Genomic DNA, 16,600 nt, shown 5'->3' with positions numbered 1-16,600 from the left:
CATTGTCCCATGTGGCGTGTTCTACTGTTTAATTCACCGTCCCTCTAAGGCTGCGCTTGTCTCTTTATTATATGTGGCCGCCCTGCAATTCCCCACCGCTGTTCTTTGTGACTTTTTTAAATGAGACATTTTTTGTCCCGGTTCCATCCTCTGAGAGCTGAGGCTAAGTTCTACACATCAGAAGCTGCTCGTAAACAGCCACAGCAATATCACCAGAATAGCCCAAACCTCCAAATATGTGGTCGTGCAGCTAAAAGAAATGAATATTTTGTTTGAAATTCCATTAAGAACACAGCTAGTTTCAACCACGCGAGGGCACCGTGTCCCCTTCCTTGGGTGAGCTCAGGTCTCGAGATCTTGGCATCCTATGGATCTCAGCACCTCCACATGAACTCTTCCACGGGGGACCCGCCGTGTAACTTACAGCAGGCTCACACACCCGTGCTCTGAGCCAGACTCTTACATTTGTAATCCCGTCCATTCTCAGGATGGCCCCCTGGGGTGGGCATTATTTCAAACAAGGAAACTGGCTCAGGAGGTCAGCTACTCCCAAGCCACGAGGTTGGGCTTGGGCTGGGTGACCCCAAAGGCCATGCTTCTGCCTCATTTCCTTCTGGCAGAACTCGACACCATCCGAGGCTCACCTGTGCCTTGAGCATCGGCGGGAAGGTGAACGCCCACACAGAGTGAGCCCTGATCCATTCATTTGGCCAACTCGCCTCCATGCGCCGGGCCCTGGCCGCGCCTCAGTCATCCAGGAGCCCAATTTAACCCCAACGCCTGATTAAATCTGATGCTGTGTGGGTGGGGCCTGGGCACTGGCATTTTTTCAAAGCTCCCCAGGAGTTTCCGGGGTGCAGCCCTGAGTGAGAACCACTGTGAAGTGCTCTGCACTCTGCAAAGCAGTTTGCCGAAATGATTTCCGTGGGGACTCACGGTCCTGTGAGAAGGTGTCACTTCCCATCTCCAACCTCCCTCTCTGCCCCTCCCACCCCACGCATCTGCCTTAGTCTGGGCCTCCATCGTCTCTCTCCTAGCCTCCGCACTGGCCTCCCTGCCTCCAGCCTCACTGCTGGGATCCATTCCCCACTCTGACCCTGTCCCTCCTCTTCTTGAAACATGTCCATGGCTGCCCGTTGCCCTTCCGACAAATTCCAAACCTCCTACCACGTCGATCACTTAGCTCCAGCCACACTGAACCTTCCCTTCAGGCCCTATGCTGCACCCCCCGCCCTCACCAGGCATCTTCCCTTAACCTCCACTCAGCCTAGGAGCCTCATCTCAGATCCCACCTCCCCCGGGAAGTCTCCCCTGATTCCCCCAGGCTGAGCTAGATGCCCTCTCTGTTCCTACAGTCTCTTGTCCTTCCCTGAGCCCGTAAATATCATGGATGGGTTTTGTACTTTGCTCTTTTCTTATATTTCTATATCATTACTCAGACACTCTTTTTTTTTTTTAATAATTTTTTTTCAATTTTAAACAGGTAATATACTATTTTCAAAAATTCAAACAGCCTGAAAGGGAACAGAATGATATATAAGTTTCCTTGCCACCCCTACTAATTCCCCAATTTCCCTCCTCAGAGGCAATCTCTGGTACTTGTTTCTTAGGTGTCCTTCCGGAAATTTTCTAGGCATATCCAAGTATACATGTGTTTAAATAGACCCTCTGTTTTTTTCTTTTTTACACAAATGGTAGCATACTACATATACTTCTATATCTTTCTGTTTTCCTCTTAGCTGTATTTCTCCATATCAGTTCCTATAGACCTGCCTCATTCTTATTAATAGCTACCCAGCATTCCATGTATGATGGTTCATAATTTAGTCTTCTACTGATGACAGCAATTCAATTATGGGACCCAGCTTCTGGTACAGCTCTTGACTTACTAGGGGCTCCATGAATGCTTACTGAGTGGATGGATGGATGGATGCATGGATGGATGGAGGGTATGTGAGTGGATGGATGGATGGGTAGATGGATGGGTGAGTGGGTGAGTGGGTGGGAGGATGGCTGGATGGAGAAACAGAGGCTCAGAGAGGTGAAACGGCTTGCCTCAGACGACACAGCAAGGAAGTGGTAAGTTAGAGCTCCAGCTGAGGTCCTCTGCCCACCTCCCAACCCCACCATGGCTATGACCACATCTCTAATTTAACCTTTCCTAGATGTTATTCCCGGATTCTGGCCACTTGGGACCACATCAAAATGCACTTTCACAACTTCCCATTAAGAACTGTCCTATCAAAACCAGCTGTCTCTATCATGGCATCTTCTTAAAAGGCCAAGCAAATGAGGGGTGACTTTTGATGATTAAGGCCCCTTGAACTTGAGACAAGAGGGCAGACTCTGTGTCCATCCTCGTGATGGGACAGAAGACTTCCGGGTCCCACTGAGTCTTGGCAGAGTTAGGGGGACCCTGCAGATGAGCCCCAGCCCCAACCGGAAGATGGATGTGGAGCACATCTCTCATTGGTGGCTTTGGGGCCTGTCCGCTTGCTTCCTCCATCCCTCAAGATGACATCAGCCAACCCCTCAAAGAGCCACCTCCCCAGAGAAGACCGTCTCTGCCCAGCAGCAGGGCACAGCAGAGTGAGCTTGGCGCGCTGGTGTCAGACCCGGTGGGTTCAAACGCCACCTACCCTGTGTGACCTTGAACAAGAGACTTCAACCACCCCAAATCTCCGTGTATTCATCTGCAAAATGGGATGATAATAGTACCTACCTGGTCTGGTTAACATGACCATTAAATGAGATGAAGCATGTAAAGCACGTGGCATATAAAAAAGAGTGCAGGGCTTCCCTGGTGGCGCAGTGGTTAGGAATCCGCCTGCCAATGCAGGGGACATGGGTCCGAGCCCTGGTCCGGGAAGATCACACATGCCACGGAGCACCTAAGCCCATGCGCCACAACTACTGAGCCTGCGCTCTAGAGCCCGCGAGCCACAACTACTGAGCCCACGGGCCTAGAGCCTGTGCTCCGCAACAAGAGAAGCCACCGCAATGAGAAGTCCGCGCCCTGCAACCAAGAGTAGCCTCCGCTCGCCGCAACTAGAAAAAGCCCACGCACAGCAACAAAGACCCAACGCAGCCACAAACAAAATAAATAAAATAAACAAATTTTAAAAAAAGAAGAGTTCATAGACGTTACGGTGATTGTCGTGATTACGCATGACTCTTCAGCCCCAGCTACACACCAGACACAGTTGCTGGGTGTTTTATATAGATTAGCTCATTTATTCTGCACAAAAATGCTAAAATTCTATGATTATCCCATTTTACAGATGAAGAAACTAGAAGGTAGAGGGATGTGTCCAAGATCACAGAGCCAGGAAGTGGCTGCAGCAGGATTCCAGCCCAAGCTCTCAGCTTGCGACTGGTCTATTCTCTCTACTGCTATTATCATTATTACTATTAGCATTGGTCTTATTATTACCATTCCTCATAGCAACTGTTACTATTACTACTATTGCCACTACTACTGCTACTATTACTGTTTTTCAAATACTATAGGGAATTTCCTGGCGATTCGATGGTTAGGACTCAGCACTTTACCTGCCAGGGCCCAGGTTCAATCCCTGGTCGGGGAACTGAGATCCCGCAAGTCATGCAGCGTGACAAAATAAAATTAAATTTAAAATTAAATGAAATTAATACAGTACAATAAAATAAATGTAAAGTAAAATACTATACCTTCCAGGCTTCCAATCTATGATGTCTTTGCCTTGAGACGCACCCTCCCAGCAAGGCCTCCAAAAGTACACAAAGTCGTGGTCTGGCTGCCCCTGTGCAGGGGACACAAAGACGTGACTTCTGTCACACGTGGCTTGATGGGCAAGCTCACTCCACAGTGCTTGGTCAGACACAGGGCACGGCCTCAAATACCACCAGCACCCTCCCCGCCCAGCTATCTTTGGAAATGTCGTGTTAGACACTCCAGTCCCTGGCCTCACCTCAGAGAAGCCCAGATCCCAGAATAACTCCGGAAGGCCCCCCAGGTGAGGACAACCCTTAATGCCCCAGAGCTGCTGGTGCAAAAGAGGTTCCAGGGGCCTCCATCCTGCCCCCCGGGGCCTCAGGCTGATGGATCAGAGGGAGCCCCAGTGGGGAAACCAGGCTGGACCCCCCCAAACACCTCCCATCACACACAGCCCCTTTGAACCGAACCACAGGGTATGAAGGTACAACCTTGGATGGGGACCTAGGGACATGGGTTCTAATCCCAGCTCTGCCATGAGCTCCCTATGGGACTTTAGGCAGGTACCTAACCTCTTTGAACCTTGATTTCCCTTCCTGAAAAATCAGCAGGATACTAGCTCCTAAGTCAGAGGTTTGTTGTAAGGATTAAAAGAATGATCCCATGTAAAGTAAAAAAAAGCACAGTGCCAGGCATGTAATAAGCACTCAATAAATGTTAGCTATCATCACCATCATCATCATCCCTGTCATCACCACCATCACCCCCATCATCAACACCACCCCCATCATCATCGTCATCACCATCACCACCACCATCATCACCACCACCACCACCACCACCACCATCGTCATCACCATCACCATCCTCAATACTATCACAGTTGTCATTGTCATTATCGTCACCACCACCACCACCACCACCATCGTCATCACCATCACCATCCTCAATACTATCACAGTTGTCATTGTCATTATCATCACCACCACCATCGCCATCATCATCACCAACATCAGCAGCAGCAACACTGTCACCATCGTGGTCATTGCCATCATCATTGTCACCATCATCACTGCTATGGACTACATTGCGCCCCCCTCCCCCAAATTCATATATTGAAGCTCAAACCTCACTGTGACTATATTTGAAAACAGGGTCTTCAGGAGATAATTAAGGTTAAATGAGGTCATAAGGGTGAGACCTTAAAAGCAGAGGTCTCAGGCTTCCCTGGTGGCGCAGTGGTTGAGAATCTGCCTGCCAATGCAGGGGACACGGGTTCGAGCCCTGGTCTGGGAAGATCCCACATGCCACGGAGCAGCTGGGCCCGTGAGCCACGATTACCGAGCCTGCGCGTCTGGAGCCTGTACTCCGCAACAAGAGAGGCCGCGATGGTGAGAGGCCCGTGCACCGCGATGAAGAGTGGTCCCCACTTGCCGCAACTAGAGAAAGCCCTCGCACAGAAACGAAGACTCAACACAGTCATAAATAAATAAATAAAAGAACGTGAATTTCTTTAAAAAAAAAAAAAAAGCAAACTGGGCTATTCATTTAAAAAAAAAAAAAAAAAGCAGAGGTCTCTCCACACACGCTCAGAGGAAAGGCCACGTGAGGACAAAGTGGCCATCTACTAGCCAGGAAGAGAGCTCTCACCAGAAACTGAGCCCTGTCAGAACCTTGACCTTGGACTTTCCAGCCTCTACAACTGTGAGAAAAGAAATTCCTACTGTTTAAGCCGCGCCATCTGTGGTATCTTGTTATGGCAGCCCGAGCGGGCTGATTCATCCACCATCCCCATCATCATCGCCATCGTCATCATCACCAGTAACAACATTATCACCATCATCATCAACACCATCGCTATCACGGTCATTATCATCAGTATCAACTTTATAAACACCATCATCATCAACATCATCACCTTCATTGTTACAGGTCAGATTCCCCAGAAAGTTGACTCTTAGATGGAGTTAACGTGCAGGGTGTTTATTCAGGAGTGTTCCTGGGGTCAACACCTGTGGAAGCCTGGTTTGGAAAGCAGGGTTGGGCAGAGGGAGAAGATGGGCAGCAGGGTAGCCCCACCAAAAGTCTCCACTGACCCCGTGGGGAGCTCTAAATCTGATGGCCCCTCGGACTTGTCCAGCATTCGGGCCCCTATCACTTACTATCTCTGAATTTTATCACAATATTGGGTTTGAGACTTCACCTTCTCACTCTTTTTTCCAAAGGAGATTTGCATCTTACAAGAAGAGGAGCCAAAAGCAAGTCTTAGTGTAAATCATTAATGGTGGAATTCCAGGCATCTGCTGGGCTTACTATCTGGCAGCAAAGGAGCTTTGGGGGAGTTTCTCACACTGTCCCATTTGCCCTTCAGCCCCGGATTCTCACTCACTTTCCCACCACAGCAGGGCCCCTGGGGACCATCTCCCTTCGAGTGGGTGCTCATCCCTTCCAACCCCGAAGGCTCGGGCCAGCGTGGCCCTGCTTCCTGGCAAGTCTTCTGGGGCGGCCGCCGGGATCTGAGTCTCCTCTCGACCTTTCCCACTCTTTTTCCTAAGAAGCTGAACCAAAGGACAAGCTGCTCGTGCAGGCCAGTCCTTTTCTGGCTGAGCAGAGGGCCTCAAGGGACAGAGCCTGGGTCAGCGAGGCCTGCACAGAGCGGCTATGGGCAAGTGTGGGCCTCTCCCATTTGCCCTCCTCCGACGGTCAGCCTGGGAGGGGCCGTTGCAGGGTGAAATGAGACCATACAGGCAAAGTGCCCAGGACAGCCGGGCACACAGTAGGTGCTTATTAAATGCTCATTAATCCACAGGACAGGCCCTTAGCAGGCACCACGGGGCAGGAGAAGGAGTCACGAGGGGGATCACGCCCCCTGATTAACGTCAGGCAACAGTTTCCCATCAAGCCTCTCTCCGGCCTCCAAGGCCCTGCCTGTCCCCCCTCCTGCCTCCCTCAGCCCACTGGCCTCCCTGCTGTCCCTCAAACTCACCAAACTCATTCCCACCGCAGGGCCTTTGCACTGGCTGGTCCCTCTGCCTGCAGCCCTCTTCCCAGAGCTTCCCAGGGCTGCCGCTTGCATCCAGGTCTCACTTCAAATGCCACCTCCCCAGACAGGCCTCCCCCATCCACCCTGGCATCACACTGTTCATAGCCGTCCCAGAGCGTATCGCTCTGGATTTCTCTTGCTCAGGGAAAGCACGCCTGAGGATTCGTGAAATCTCGGACGCCTAGAACGGTAAGCGCGCACACTACAGGAGGCGGTGCCAAGGCCTTCTTCTGGCCACGGTCCCTGGAAAAAGCGAGGAGGCAAGACGCCCGCTCCTTACTCTCTGGGCAAACCTTTCTCCCTCTCTGTATCTGCGGTTCCTCTGTCTGCAAAACCAGCGGGCTGAACCCAATGCATCCATATTCCCTTCCAGCTCAAACAAAAAGATTCCACATCCTTGGATAACTTCTCATTTTAGCCCATAACCAGCTCACGCCAGAACATGATTCATCTCTGCCGCTTTTGCCTAGCAACCCAGCCCTTCTCCCCACACCCCGGACCAACCCTGCCCCCACCAAGACAAACTCCTGCCTCACCACACACCCGCCCCGCGCCCACCCCTCCTCCGGCACCCCAGAGAGGAATGCGGGGCTTCAAGATCCTCCCCTGTCTGTCTGCCACCAGCATTTTAATGCACCCTCAGAATGTCTCGAGCTATGTCTGGAACCAGATGGGGAGGGGGGCTGGTCCCCCCTGGGATTAGCACAGGAAACGGCAGCAGAAGTCAGGCAGGCGGAAAGCGCTGACCCAGCACGGGGAGATCATTTCTATTCTGATGCCTCACCCTCCTCTACCGTCAGGCACCTCGGGCCTGGAAAAGTGTCTGTGTTTAGGGAGAAAGAAAGAAGGGAACAGGGAAAGTGGACGAGAGAGAGCGAGGTTCCGGGCTTGAGGCAAAATCAGTCCACCCAGATTGTCCCAGGGATGTCTCCATCCAGTGCCCCACGGTGAGAGAAAAGAAGTGTCTCATCTTCGGAGAGACAGGAAAGCATCTGATAAACTTCAATACCCATCTGCAACTCAAAAATCTTGGCAATCTAAGAATAGAAAGGAATTTCCTTAACTTGAAAAGAGGACATTTACCAGAAAACTACAGCAAACATCATGCTCACGGGGAAACTTTGGAAGCACTCCCGTGAAGATGATGAACAAGGCAAGGATGTTCACCACCATCATCACCTCCACCATCACCTCCGCCACCTCCACTGCCGACATCTCCACCCACACCCACCAACATCACGACCACCTTATCACCATCACCTCCACCACCCCTTCCCCACCGCCATCATCTCCACCCACACCCACCAACATCACGACCACCTTATCACCATCACCTCCACCACCCCTTCCCCACCGCCATCATCTCCACCTCTACCACCAGCATCACACAAAAAACAAGTGAAGGGCATAGACAGGAAGTGATGAAACTGTCACTCATGGATGGATCATCTACCTAGAGATCCTTCTTGAATGAACACTGACAGAGGCAGGTGATCTGCGCTGGAGACCAGACTCGGCCGTTACCTTTCTGCGTGGCTTTGGGTCTGTTTCCCCGTTTGCAGCTGGAGTGGTAGTACTATACCAATTGTTTACAAACTCTGCTCCACTGAGCCCTAGGGGCCCCTGCAGAGGGGGAAAAGGGGCAAACAGGTGCCCTCTGGGTATCCCACGCCCCCCTTCCAGGATGCAGCTCTGCTTTCATTTAACTTAGTTAGGATTCCTAGGAAGAGTTTGTTCAAACAAAGGATTCTGCAGCTCAAAAAAGCTGAAAATCAGTGGGTACCCAACCAATACACGTGGAAACTAAGGATAGAAACAGGTAATTCATAGGAGAGGAACTCCGTGAGGTTAACAGTTCCTCTCTTACCTGTAATCAGAGAACCATAACGAAAACAACAATGGAATACCACTTCTCATCTCTTCGACTGGAAACTCACAGTGTCGTCAAGGATGCCGGGAAACGGAACCACCCTTAGACCAAGATGGGAATGGAAATTGGTGACGCATTTTGGAAAAGCCATTTGGCAGCAACTCCGAAAACGCAATGCTTGTACCCTTTGCCTCGGCAAGCCCCCCAGTAGGACCTGGTGTCTGCAAAGACACCCACGTGCAGGATGGCCTGGGAAACATGTGATGACTCAAGGGCTGTCCAGCTCTGCCGCCTGTGATCCCCGTTCTCGAGCTCGCCCAGGTCCCACTCTGCCCGACACCTGACCCAGAGGCACCCTGAACTGGCTCTGTTCTAGGGATGCCTGAAGCCCGGGTAGCAGAAGTCTGGGCTCACACTTCAAACAGGTGACTCCCAGGTGTGAGTCCCCCACGCCAGGGCCGCCCTTTCCCCTCACGTAAGATAGAACACGGACCACAAGGAGGATGAGCTGCCAGGCCAGACCCAGGACCTGAGCCCTCTCCCAACTCACTCGCTGTGAGACAAGTCCCTTCGCCCCTGGGGTACCGCATCCGTCAACAATTTTACTGCGCAGGGATGTTCCCTCGTTGGTTCAAGGAAGCTGATCAAACCGACTTCGTAGTGATTTTTTACATGAAATCATTTATGTGAAAAGCAAACTGGGAAATGTTGACGATAGTTTTTATGTCCAGACCCTTTCCCCAGAAGCGAATCCTCTCTGAATATCCTCTCACTCAACAGGACTACCGTCTCCTTAACCCTCCCGCAGCAATGGGCACATAAGCGGTTCCCCTTTTTGTCACTTATTCTAAACAACGCTGGCACCAACATCCCATCTCAGGGCCCACACACAGGTATTTCTGTAGGCAGGTTCCAGAAGAGAATCTCTGGGGCAAAGGACAAGGGCATGGACAACCTTGGTAGGTGTTGCAGTACGACCCTCCAAAAGGCCCCCCCTCTCTCTCCCCGCAGTCTACTCAAAACCAGACAGTGTGGAGATCAGATCCGGACAAAGGTGAGATGTTCTTCTCTTGTGAGAGGCCAGGGGAAAAATTCAGAAGAGTCTCTAACTGGCTCCCCAGTGGCTGGCCCGGTCCTTCCAGCCAGAGCTCGTGCTACGGGCCAGGCTGCGGGGAAATCGGCCCTCGGGCCCAACCGGCTCAACTTACCTCAGATGGAAAAGGGCTTCCTGAGACTGAGGGTTTGCTCAGATGCTGGAGAGACAGTCAAAGGAGCTGGGAGAACTCGTCCAGGGGTCTCTTAACGTGGGGGGAGGTTGATCTCCCTGGGGATGGATTCGAGAGGGTAAAAAAGCCAGGTTCTTCCAAGATCTTCTCGTCCAAGAATTGGGTGATTCTTTTTACTTCAGGAAAAATGGCGTCCTGCAGCCCCTCCCCCAGCCGCTGACAATAATGGCTCACACGGGAACAGAGTTCGAGGCCCGCCGCTGGGTGGAATCTGAAATCCAGATCAAGCCTCCTTCTTTCCTTTGTGGGAGAGGCAGCTGAGGTCCAGAGAGGGTGAGCAACTTTCCTCAGGCGGCACAGCCAGGGAGTGGGCAGAGCCGGACCTCCACCCCCGGACTCCAGACCCAGGGCCAGTGCCTGCCTGGGTCCCCACCTCCAAGTTCACGTCTCCAGAGAGCTCAGGGCTGTGAGCTTGACCCTGGACCCGGTGGACTCTCGGCGTCGTCCCCATGCAGCGTTCGGGGCAGGAGCAAAGCGTTGGCTGGCGTTCGACAGACCAGCTTGGTCATTCCCGGGCCACGTGGCCTCGCAGGCCCCCTTCAGCACACTCGGTAGCAAGGGGAGACAGGCCGCCTGCCTGGTGGTGGCGCAAGGGGCTGGGGTGCCACCCTCCCCCCAGCGGAGTGCCCGCCCCACGCAAGGCGCGCGCAGGCGCAGTTTCTGAACAGGAGGGGCCAGACTCCGCGGCCCGTGGAGGTCAAAGCCTTCTTTCCTGCTTTTCCTCCTTGCACACCACAGTGGATGCAGCCCCCGGCAGCTGTGATGACGCCCCTGCCACCTGCTGAGCTGTGGGGTCACATGGAAGTCTGGACACATTGGCTTTGGGCCCCCTCCTCCAACCCCGTTATTCTGCATTCATGCGCTCATTCATTCATGAATAGGCTTGTAGGCCGTGTGGAGCTGTGGTTAGAGCACTTCCTATGGGATACAAAAAGCGCAGGACGTTCAAAGCCTGGCTCAGGTTCTTTCTGGCTGCGTGACCTTGGGCGAGTCACTTGGCCTGTCTGAGCTTCCGTGCCTCCCTCTGTAGAGGGTGGATAATATCTGTACCGTCCTCAGCTTTGTGAGGATGCAGTGTGTAGAAAGTGCTCAGTGCCACACTTGCTACACAGTGCGTGCTGAAGCAGTGATGGAAACAGGTCCTCGTGGTGGGATTTAAACCCTGAGGAAGGGCACAGGTGGGAGATTTGGGGGCTCAGGGGGTCTCTCACGTGGGCCACATGCTCAAGCAGCATCTTCTTATCTGAGTCTCACAGCAGGGCAGGACTTGTGATTTCACAGGTGAAACACGGAGACTCCGAGAGAGGGCAGAAGTTGCCCAAGGTCACGCAGCCTGGAGGTGGGATTTGAATGCTGGGATTCGAACCCCAGTCTTTCGGAGATGTAGACACCTTCTGCCCTTCCCCCACGGTGCCTGAAGGAGTTTGTGGCCAGTCTAAGCATTTGGTTTGTTTTATAGAGGGAAACACAGCAGAGAGGGGAGGAGAGATGTTCCAGGTCATCTGGCAATTAATCCCACTGGGTCCCCCTCCCCTTTCCAACCTAGAAATAGCCCCAGTGCCTGCCCCAGATGGGCCCCAGTCCCTGGGGTCCCCAGCCCGTGTTGCCAGCCACGCCTCCAGCCGTGCCTGCCAGACAATGGTCAAGCCCTGGCTGGGGCCACCGCACCCCAGAGGGATAGGGGGAACAGCTGCAGCATGACCCCTAGCCCCCACTGGTCGCCAAACCCCTGCAGAGGGGCCCACAGGGTGAGGGTGACTTTTCTCCACCCAAAGGGCCACAGCAGCCTGTCTCTGTCTCTGGCCACGTCCGTCACCCCCTCCCTGGAGTTCACGGGACTTCCCTGGCTGCTGGAAGTGCTCAGATTTCACCAACCCTTCTAGGATCCTCTGCCCTGCCCCCCAAGAATAGATGTTTAGACTCTAAAGTTCCAAGCATCTAGAATCACTGATCTTATGATTCTGAAGCTTCTAAACCTAGACCTGGAGAGAAGAGGTAACTTGCAGAACAGCCAGACCTTTAGACACAGAAGTTTCCCTGTTTGCTCTTTGTGGGGCACCGCACTTCACAGTTTACAGCTAACAAAAGCTCACATTCATTGAGCACTCGTGGGGGCCTGTTCTAAGCCCTTTAAGGGAATGAACTCAACTCCCACCAACCCTCCAAGGTCCCGTTTCACAGATGAGGAAACTCAGGCCCAGAGAGGTTAAATGACTTGCCCAAGGTCACACAGCTGGGAGGTGGCAGAGTTGAGATTCCATCCCGGGTCATCTGAACCCCTAACCACCAGACTACCCTGCCCTGCACCTTGTAAAGTGCATTCACATCTATTAACCTAACAGTATTGTGGAGAGACAGGGCAAGGGCTGTGGCCCCAGCTTTACAAGTGAGGAACCCATAGTTCAAAAATGTGACATGCCCAAGTCACACAGCTAGGAGGACCCTTAATTGGGTCTCCTGGTTCCTTATTTCCGTGTCCACTACCTCTCCCTTCCGTCACTGTCCCCAATCCCCCGTGTGCAACCCCAGTCTTTTCCCCTCTCCAGCCCCTCCAGCTGAGTCGGGCTCCCCAAACCCTAAGGGAGAGGCTGCAGGTAGACACCCGAAACCTGGACCCTCTGGCCTGCCAGGGCACCCTCAGTGTCCCTGCAGGTCCCCAGCGGCTGGTGGGACTCCATGCTGAGCATCGCAGAGGCCTCTGGCATCAGGGACCCTGGCAAGAGCAGATTTACGAGCAGGACTATTTTATACTTTGCAGCTGCCGCCATAAACCCTGCCACCCGCCTGGGGAGGGGGAGCAGCTGCGGGGGAACCTCCCGGACCCTGGAGCCAGCACCAAATCCTTCCTGCTATTTCTGAGCAGCCGGAGGAATCCTGAAATTAAAACCTCCTGAAAAAATGTCAAATCCCTATCCCACTCCAGGCAGATCCTTCCCCCAAACCAGATGAAGAGCCAGGATAAAGCAGAGCAGAGCCAGACACAACACAAGACTGCCCACTTGAGCCCCAAATTCTCACCCAGCTCTGGACGAGACCCAGCCTCAGATGCCCAAGTATAAAATGAGGGGCTGATCTGAGGCTCTCTGAACTTTAGAGGTTCCCTAAAGTCACGTAGCTCAAACATTCTCACTCTTTAAAAGATTCCATGCTCCAACTACTGGCTGTGTGACCTTGGATAAATTACTTGACCTCTCTGAGTCTCCATTTTTTTCATCTGTAAAATGGGGAGAACTAACAATCATCTCATTAAGAAGGTTGGGAGGAAGAGGTAAAATAATATCAGTAGTTCATAGCTTTATTTGTAATAGCCAAAAGCTGGAAACCACCCAAACATACATCAACTGGTGAACAGATAAGTTTTCATACATTCATACAAGGGAATACTACTCAGCAATAAAAAAGAGGGAAGTATTGATAGATACAACAACATGAATGAATCTCAAAATATTTATGCTGAGTTAAAGAAGCCAGACCAAAAAAAAAAAAAGAGTACACACTGCACTCTATCGTTCATTTATACAAAACTCCAGAAAATAAAAATGATTCATAGTGACAGGAAGCAGATCAATAGTTGCCTGGGGACTGGGGTGGGAGATGGAGAGGAACAGTAAGGAGAGATTACAAAGGGTGACGGATATGTCCATTATCTTAACTGTGGTGATGGCTTTATACACATATGTCAAAATTATCAAACTGCACACTTGAATATGTGCATTTTATTGTGTGTCAATTATACCTCGGTAAAGCTGTAAAAAGTAATATGGGTAAAGCGCCAGAAGTGAATAACTGTCCATTTTTAAATGGCGGCTATTCCTGTTATTAATCATTGTGGTTGCATCTGGATGATTCTTTCATGAAGTTTCATCTCCTCCACTAGAACATAGCCTCAGATCTGTTTTGTTAACAGTTTCTCCCCAATACCTGGCACAGAGTAGGTGCTCATTAAAGAATTACGGTTGGAAAACAAAAGATCTAGGACCCTGCTACTCGCTCCTGCGCCACCTTGGAATCCAGAGTTTTAATTAATCCCAATGAAGGAAAACTGGATGATTCCAAGTGTCTATGAATGAAAACAGAGACAGCCACTGGGCAGTCACCGTCATCACCCCAGGAGGCAGGGTGGGGTTGGAACAAAGAAGGGGGACCCAAGATGAAATGCAATGGATACAAAACGCACGTGCCCACCCTACCATCAGCGGAGGGGCTCTACTTTTGGACCACAAAGTTCTAAAATGAGGCAGGAGCCTCAGCGCTGAAGAGTCCAGGCTGAGAAGCCAGACAGACCTGGGTCCGAATCCCAGCTATGCCCGGCTGTGTGACCTCAGGCAAGTCACTACACCCCTCTGAGCCTCAGTTTTCTCATCTGTAAAATGGGGGTAATGATATTGCTCCTCTCTCTGTAAAGAGTGTGGGGAGGGTTAAATGTGGTTATGGATGTGCGGGCACGATGCCTTCCTTCAGCCTTAAACACATGCACACACACACGGAGCACTTGCTATGTGCCAGGCACCGTGCTGAGTGCTAGGGAGACAGTGGTGGACAGACCCCCAGGTCCCTCTCCTCGTGGACTGTGAATCTTGGCTGTGACAGCTGCCTGGCCGCACCCTCAGACATAATGATTTCATCGGTCCAGGTGGGGTCCAGGAGTCAGGATTTTTAAAAGCTCCCAGGTAATCCCACTGTGCAGGTGGAGAGCCCTGCCAGGTGGGGTAGGATCATCCTCTCTTTACACACACGGAAACAGAGGCCCAGAGAGGTGAGGTGATTCACCCAAGGTCACACAGCCAGGAAAGCGTGGAGCTGGCATTGACCCAACTGGTCTCACCCCAGAGCCCAAACCACTCTGAGCACCCCAGAAGGTTAAGGATGATGTGCTCAGCACACGACGGCCTGGGAAGTGTGTGTTCTGCCCCTCCTGCCCACACCCCGGACATGACCTCAGCCAGATTATGCCCAGCCTGTCAAGCAATCAGAGCAGGGCAGGACATGGGAAAGAGGGCTCTTCAGCAACCCCCAACCCTACCACACGTCACCAGAAGCCCCGTTCCAACACGAGCTAGGGTTCATGTCTCGGGGTGGTTTTGCTCTCCCTCCCTCTCCCCCTCAACGGCGGCAGCGGGCCTGGCCCCAGGACAGACTCCCAGGCTGGGGGCCGCCGTGTGGTTTTACAAGCCCTGGGACAGTGGGGGCCTGGTCGTGCCCTGGCAGCCTCCCGGATCCCTGGGAACACTGGAACCCCCCACCCACACGCTTAAGCCCCGTTCTTTCCCCCCCCCCCGCTTGGCCCTAGCCACACACGCTCCCACCACGGTCTCCCTCCGCGGCTCACTCCCCGCTTGGTGCCAGCCAGATGTGTGCACATAAAAGGCCCCTCCTGGGTACCTCCATCACAGAGGCGGGAGCAGAGTGGAGGGGCGCTAAGCCTCAGTGGTAGTGGGGCCCTGCTGTTCCCTCCCCAAGCGCTTACTTCATTCAGTCACTCGTTCATTCATCAGAAAAGCAGTAGAGCCCAGCGGAGAACTCAGACTCCAGAATCAGACTGCAGGGCTGGAATCTTGGCTGTGTGACCTGGGCAACTGACTTCCCCTCTCTGGACCTCAGTTTCCCCATCTGTGACATGGGGATAATAACACTGCCCACCTCGTAGGGTTGCCATGAGTTAATGATGTCCCCTGCTTAGAGCAGTGCCTGGCACATAACAGATGCCCCTTAATTGTAAGCAATTTTTATCATCCTTGAGCCCAGGGGACTGTGGAAGAGAGGCTGGGTGCGGGGTGTCCAGGAAGACTCCCAGGAGGAGGGGACATCTAAGCCAGAAGCTAGAAGATGAGAGTTAGCAAGGCAAGGAGGGGGGTGGAAGGGTGTCTTAGGCAGAGGGAATAGTAGCTGTAAAAGCTCAGAGGTGAGGGAGAGGTTGACTCCTGCACTGGGGCTCAGACCACCTCCTTTATCCCCCCCAGCAGTCCCTGGGGACACAGGCTGTGGCTACGGCCACACACTCCACGTTCTCTGGAGGGCCCACTGGGCACCAGTGGGGAGCCACTGACCAGGAAGCTGCTGATTGGGAGATGCCGCCCTGCCTGCTCCCCAGGGATCGCCAGTGTCCGCTTCTGTCTTACCTGGGTTTTGCCTGTCATGAGGAAGCTTCGTGCACTTCCCAGCCACACCCCAGCGCTTAGGACCCCGCAGGAGTTCAGGAAGAAGGAGAGAGCTTGTCCCACCCAGAGAGGTTGAGTGACTTGGTCCCAGCCACACAGCATCTGGGTATTCGGTATCTGTATTTAGATTCTCCCTACATTCTTGGGCGGGAGCCTGTCTGGGCTGAGAGAGGGAGGGCCCTTCCCTACTGAGCAAGACAGTGGCCATTGTGTGTTATGAAACCCAAACCCCGGCCGCCTCCGGATGGATGTGGGGTCGGAGGAGGAGAGGGGCTGCAGGAGGATGGCCTCCCTGCCCCCATCACCCCAGGGATCCAGCACGTGCTCGCAGCCCAGCCGCATCTGGATTCCAGCTGGCAGCTCCAGCACGGAGGGGGAGCAGTGGCCGCAGGGATGGCCATCAAAGGCAAGGAGGAGGCTGGTGGGCGAGGAGACACAGGCCAGGGCTGCCTCCAGCCCCACGCACCACTGGCCAAGGGTGCAGCGAGTGTGGCATTGTCCCTAAGACCCGGGCCAGTCCTTAGCCACTCTGCAGGGTCAGGGGAAACT

General features: G+C 52.9%; 1 protein-coding gene across 8 annotated transcripts in view; it reads right to left on the bottom strand.

The window, feature by feature from the left end:
- SART3 (spliceosome associated factor 3, U4/U6 recycling protein) overlaps positions 1 to 7,087 on the bottom strand; it is a 48,705-nt gene extending 41,618 nt beyond the window's left edge. For 4 of the 8 annotated variants that reach the window (XM_068563077.1, XM_068563076.1, XM_068563079.1 and 1 more), the window contains exons 1-2: positions 6,681 to 7,087; positions 3,691 to 3,782 (exon numbers count right to left, since the gene is read on the bottom strand). Coding sequence is in view for 3 of the 8 variants with exons in the window: in XM_068563072.1 (XP_068419173.1) it covers positions 6,681 to 6,770 (90 nt within the window). In the remaining 5 variants the exon portion in view is untranslated. The remainder of the gene's footprint in view (positions 1 to 3,690; positions 3,783 to 6,680) is intronic. The other 4 variants (XM_068563080.1, XM_068563072.1, XM_068563073.1 and 1 more) reach the window with 2 other exon arrangements.
- Positions 7,088 to 16,600: the final 9,513 nt, after the last annotated feature.

The sequence above is a fragment of the Eschrichtius robustus genome, chromosome 14 (genome assembly GCF_028021215.1).
Source record: "Eschrichtius robustus isolate mEscRob2 chromosome 14, mEscRob2.pri, whole genome shotgun sequence".
In the NCBI taxonomy this organism is placed as follows: Eukaryota; Metazoa; Chordata; class Mammalia; order Artiodactyla; family Eschrichtiidae; genus Eschrichtius; species Eschrichtius robustus.
This window is presented reverse-complemented; position numbering and strand designations above follow the sequence as displayed.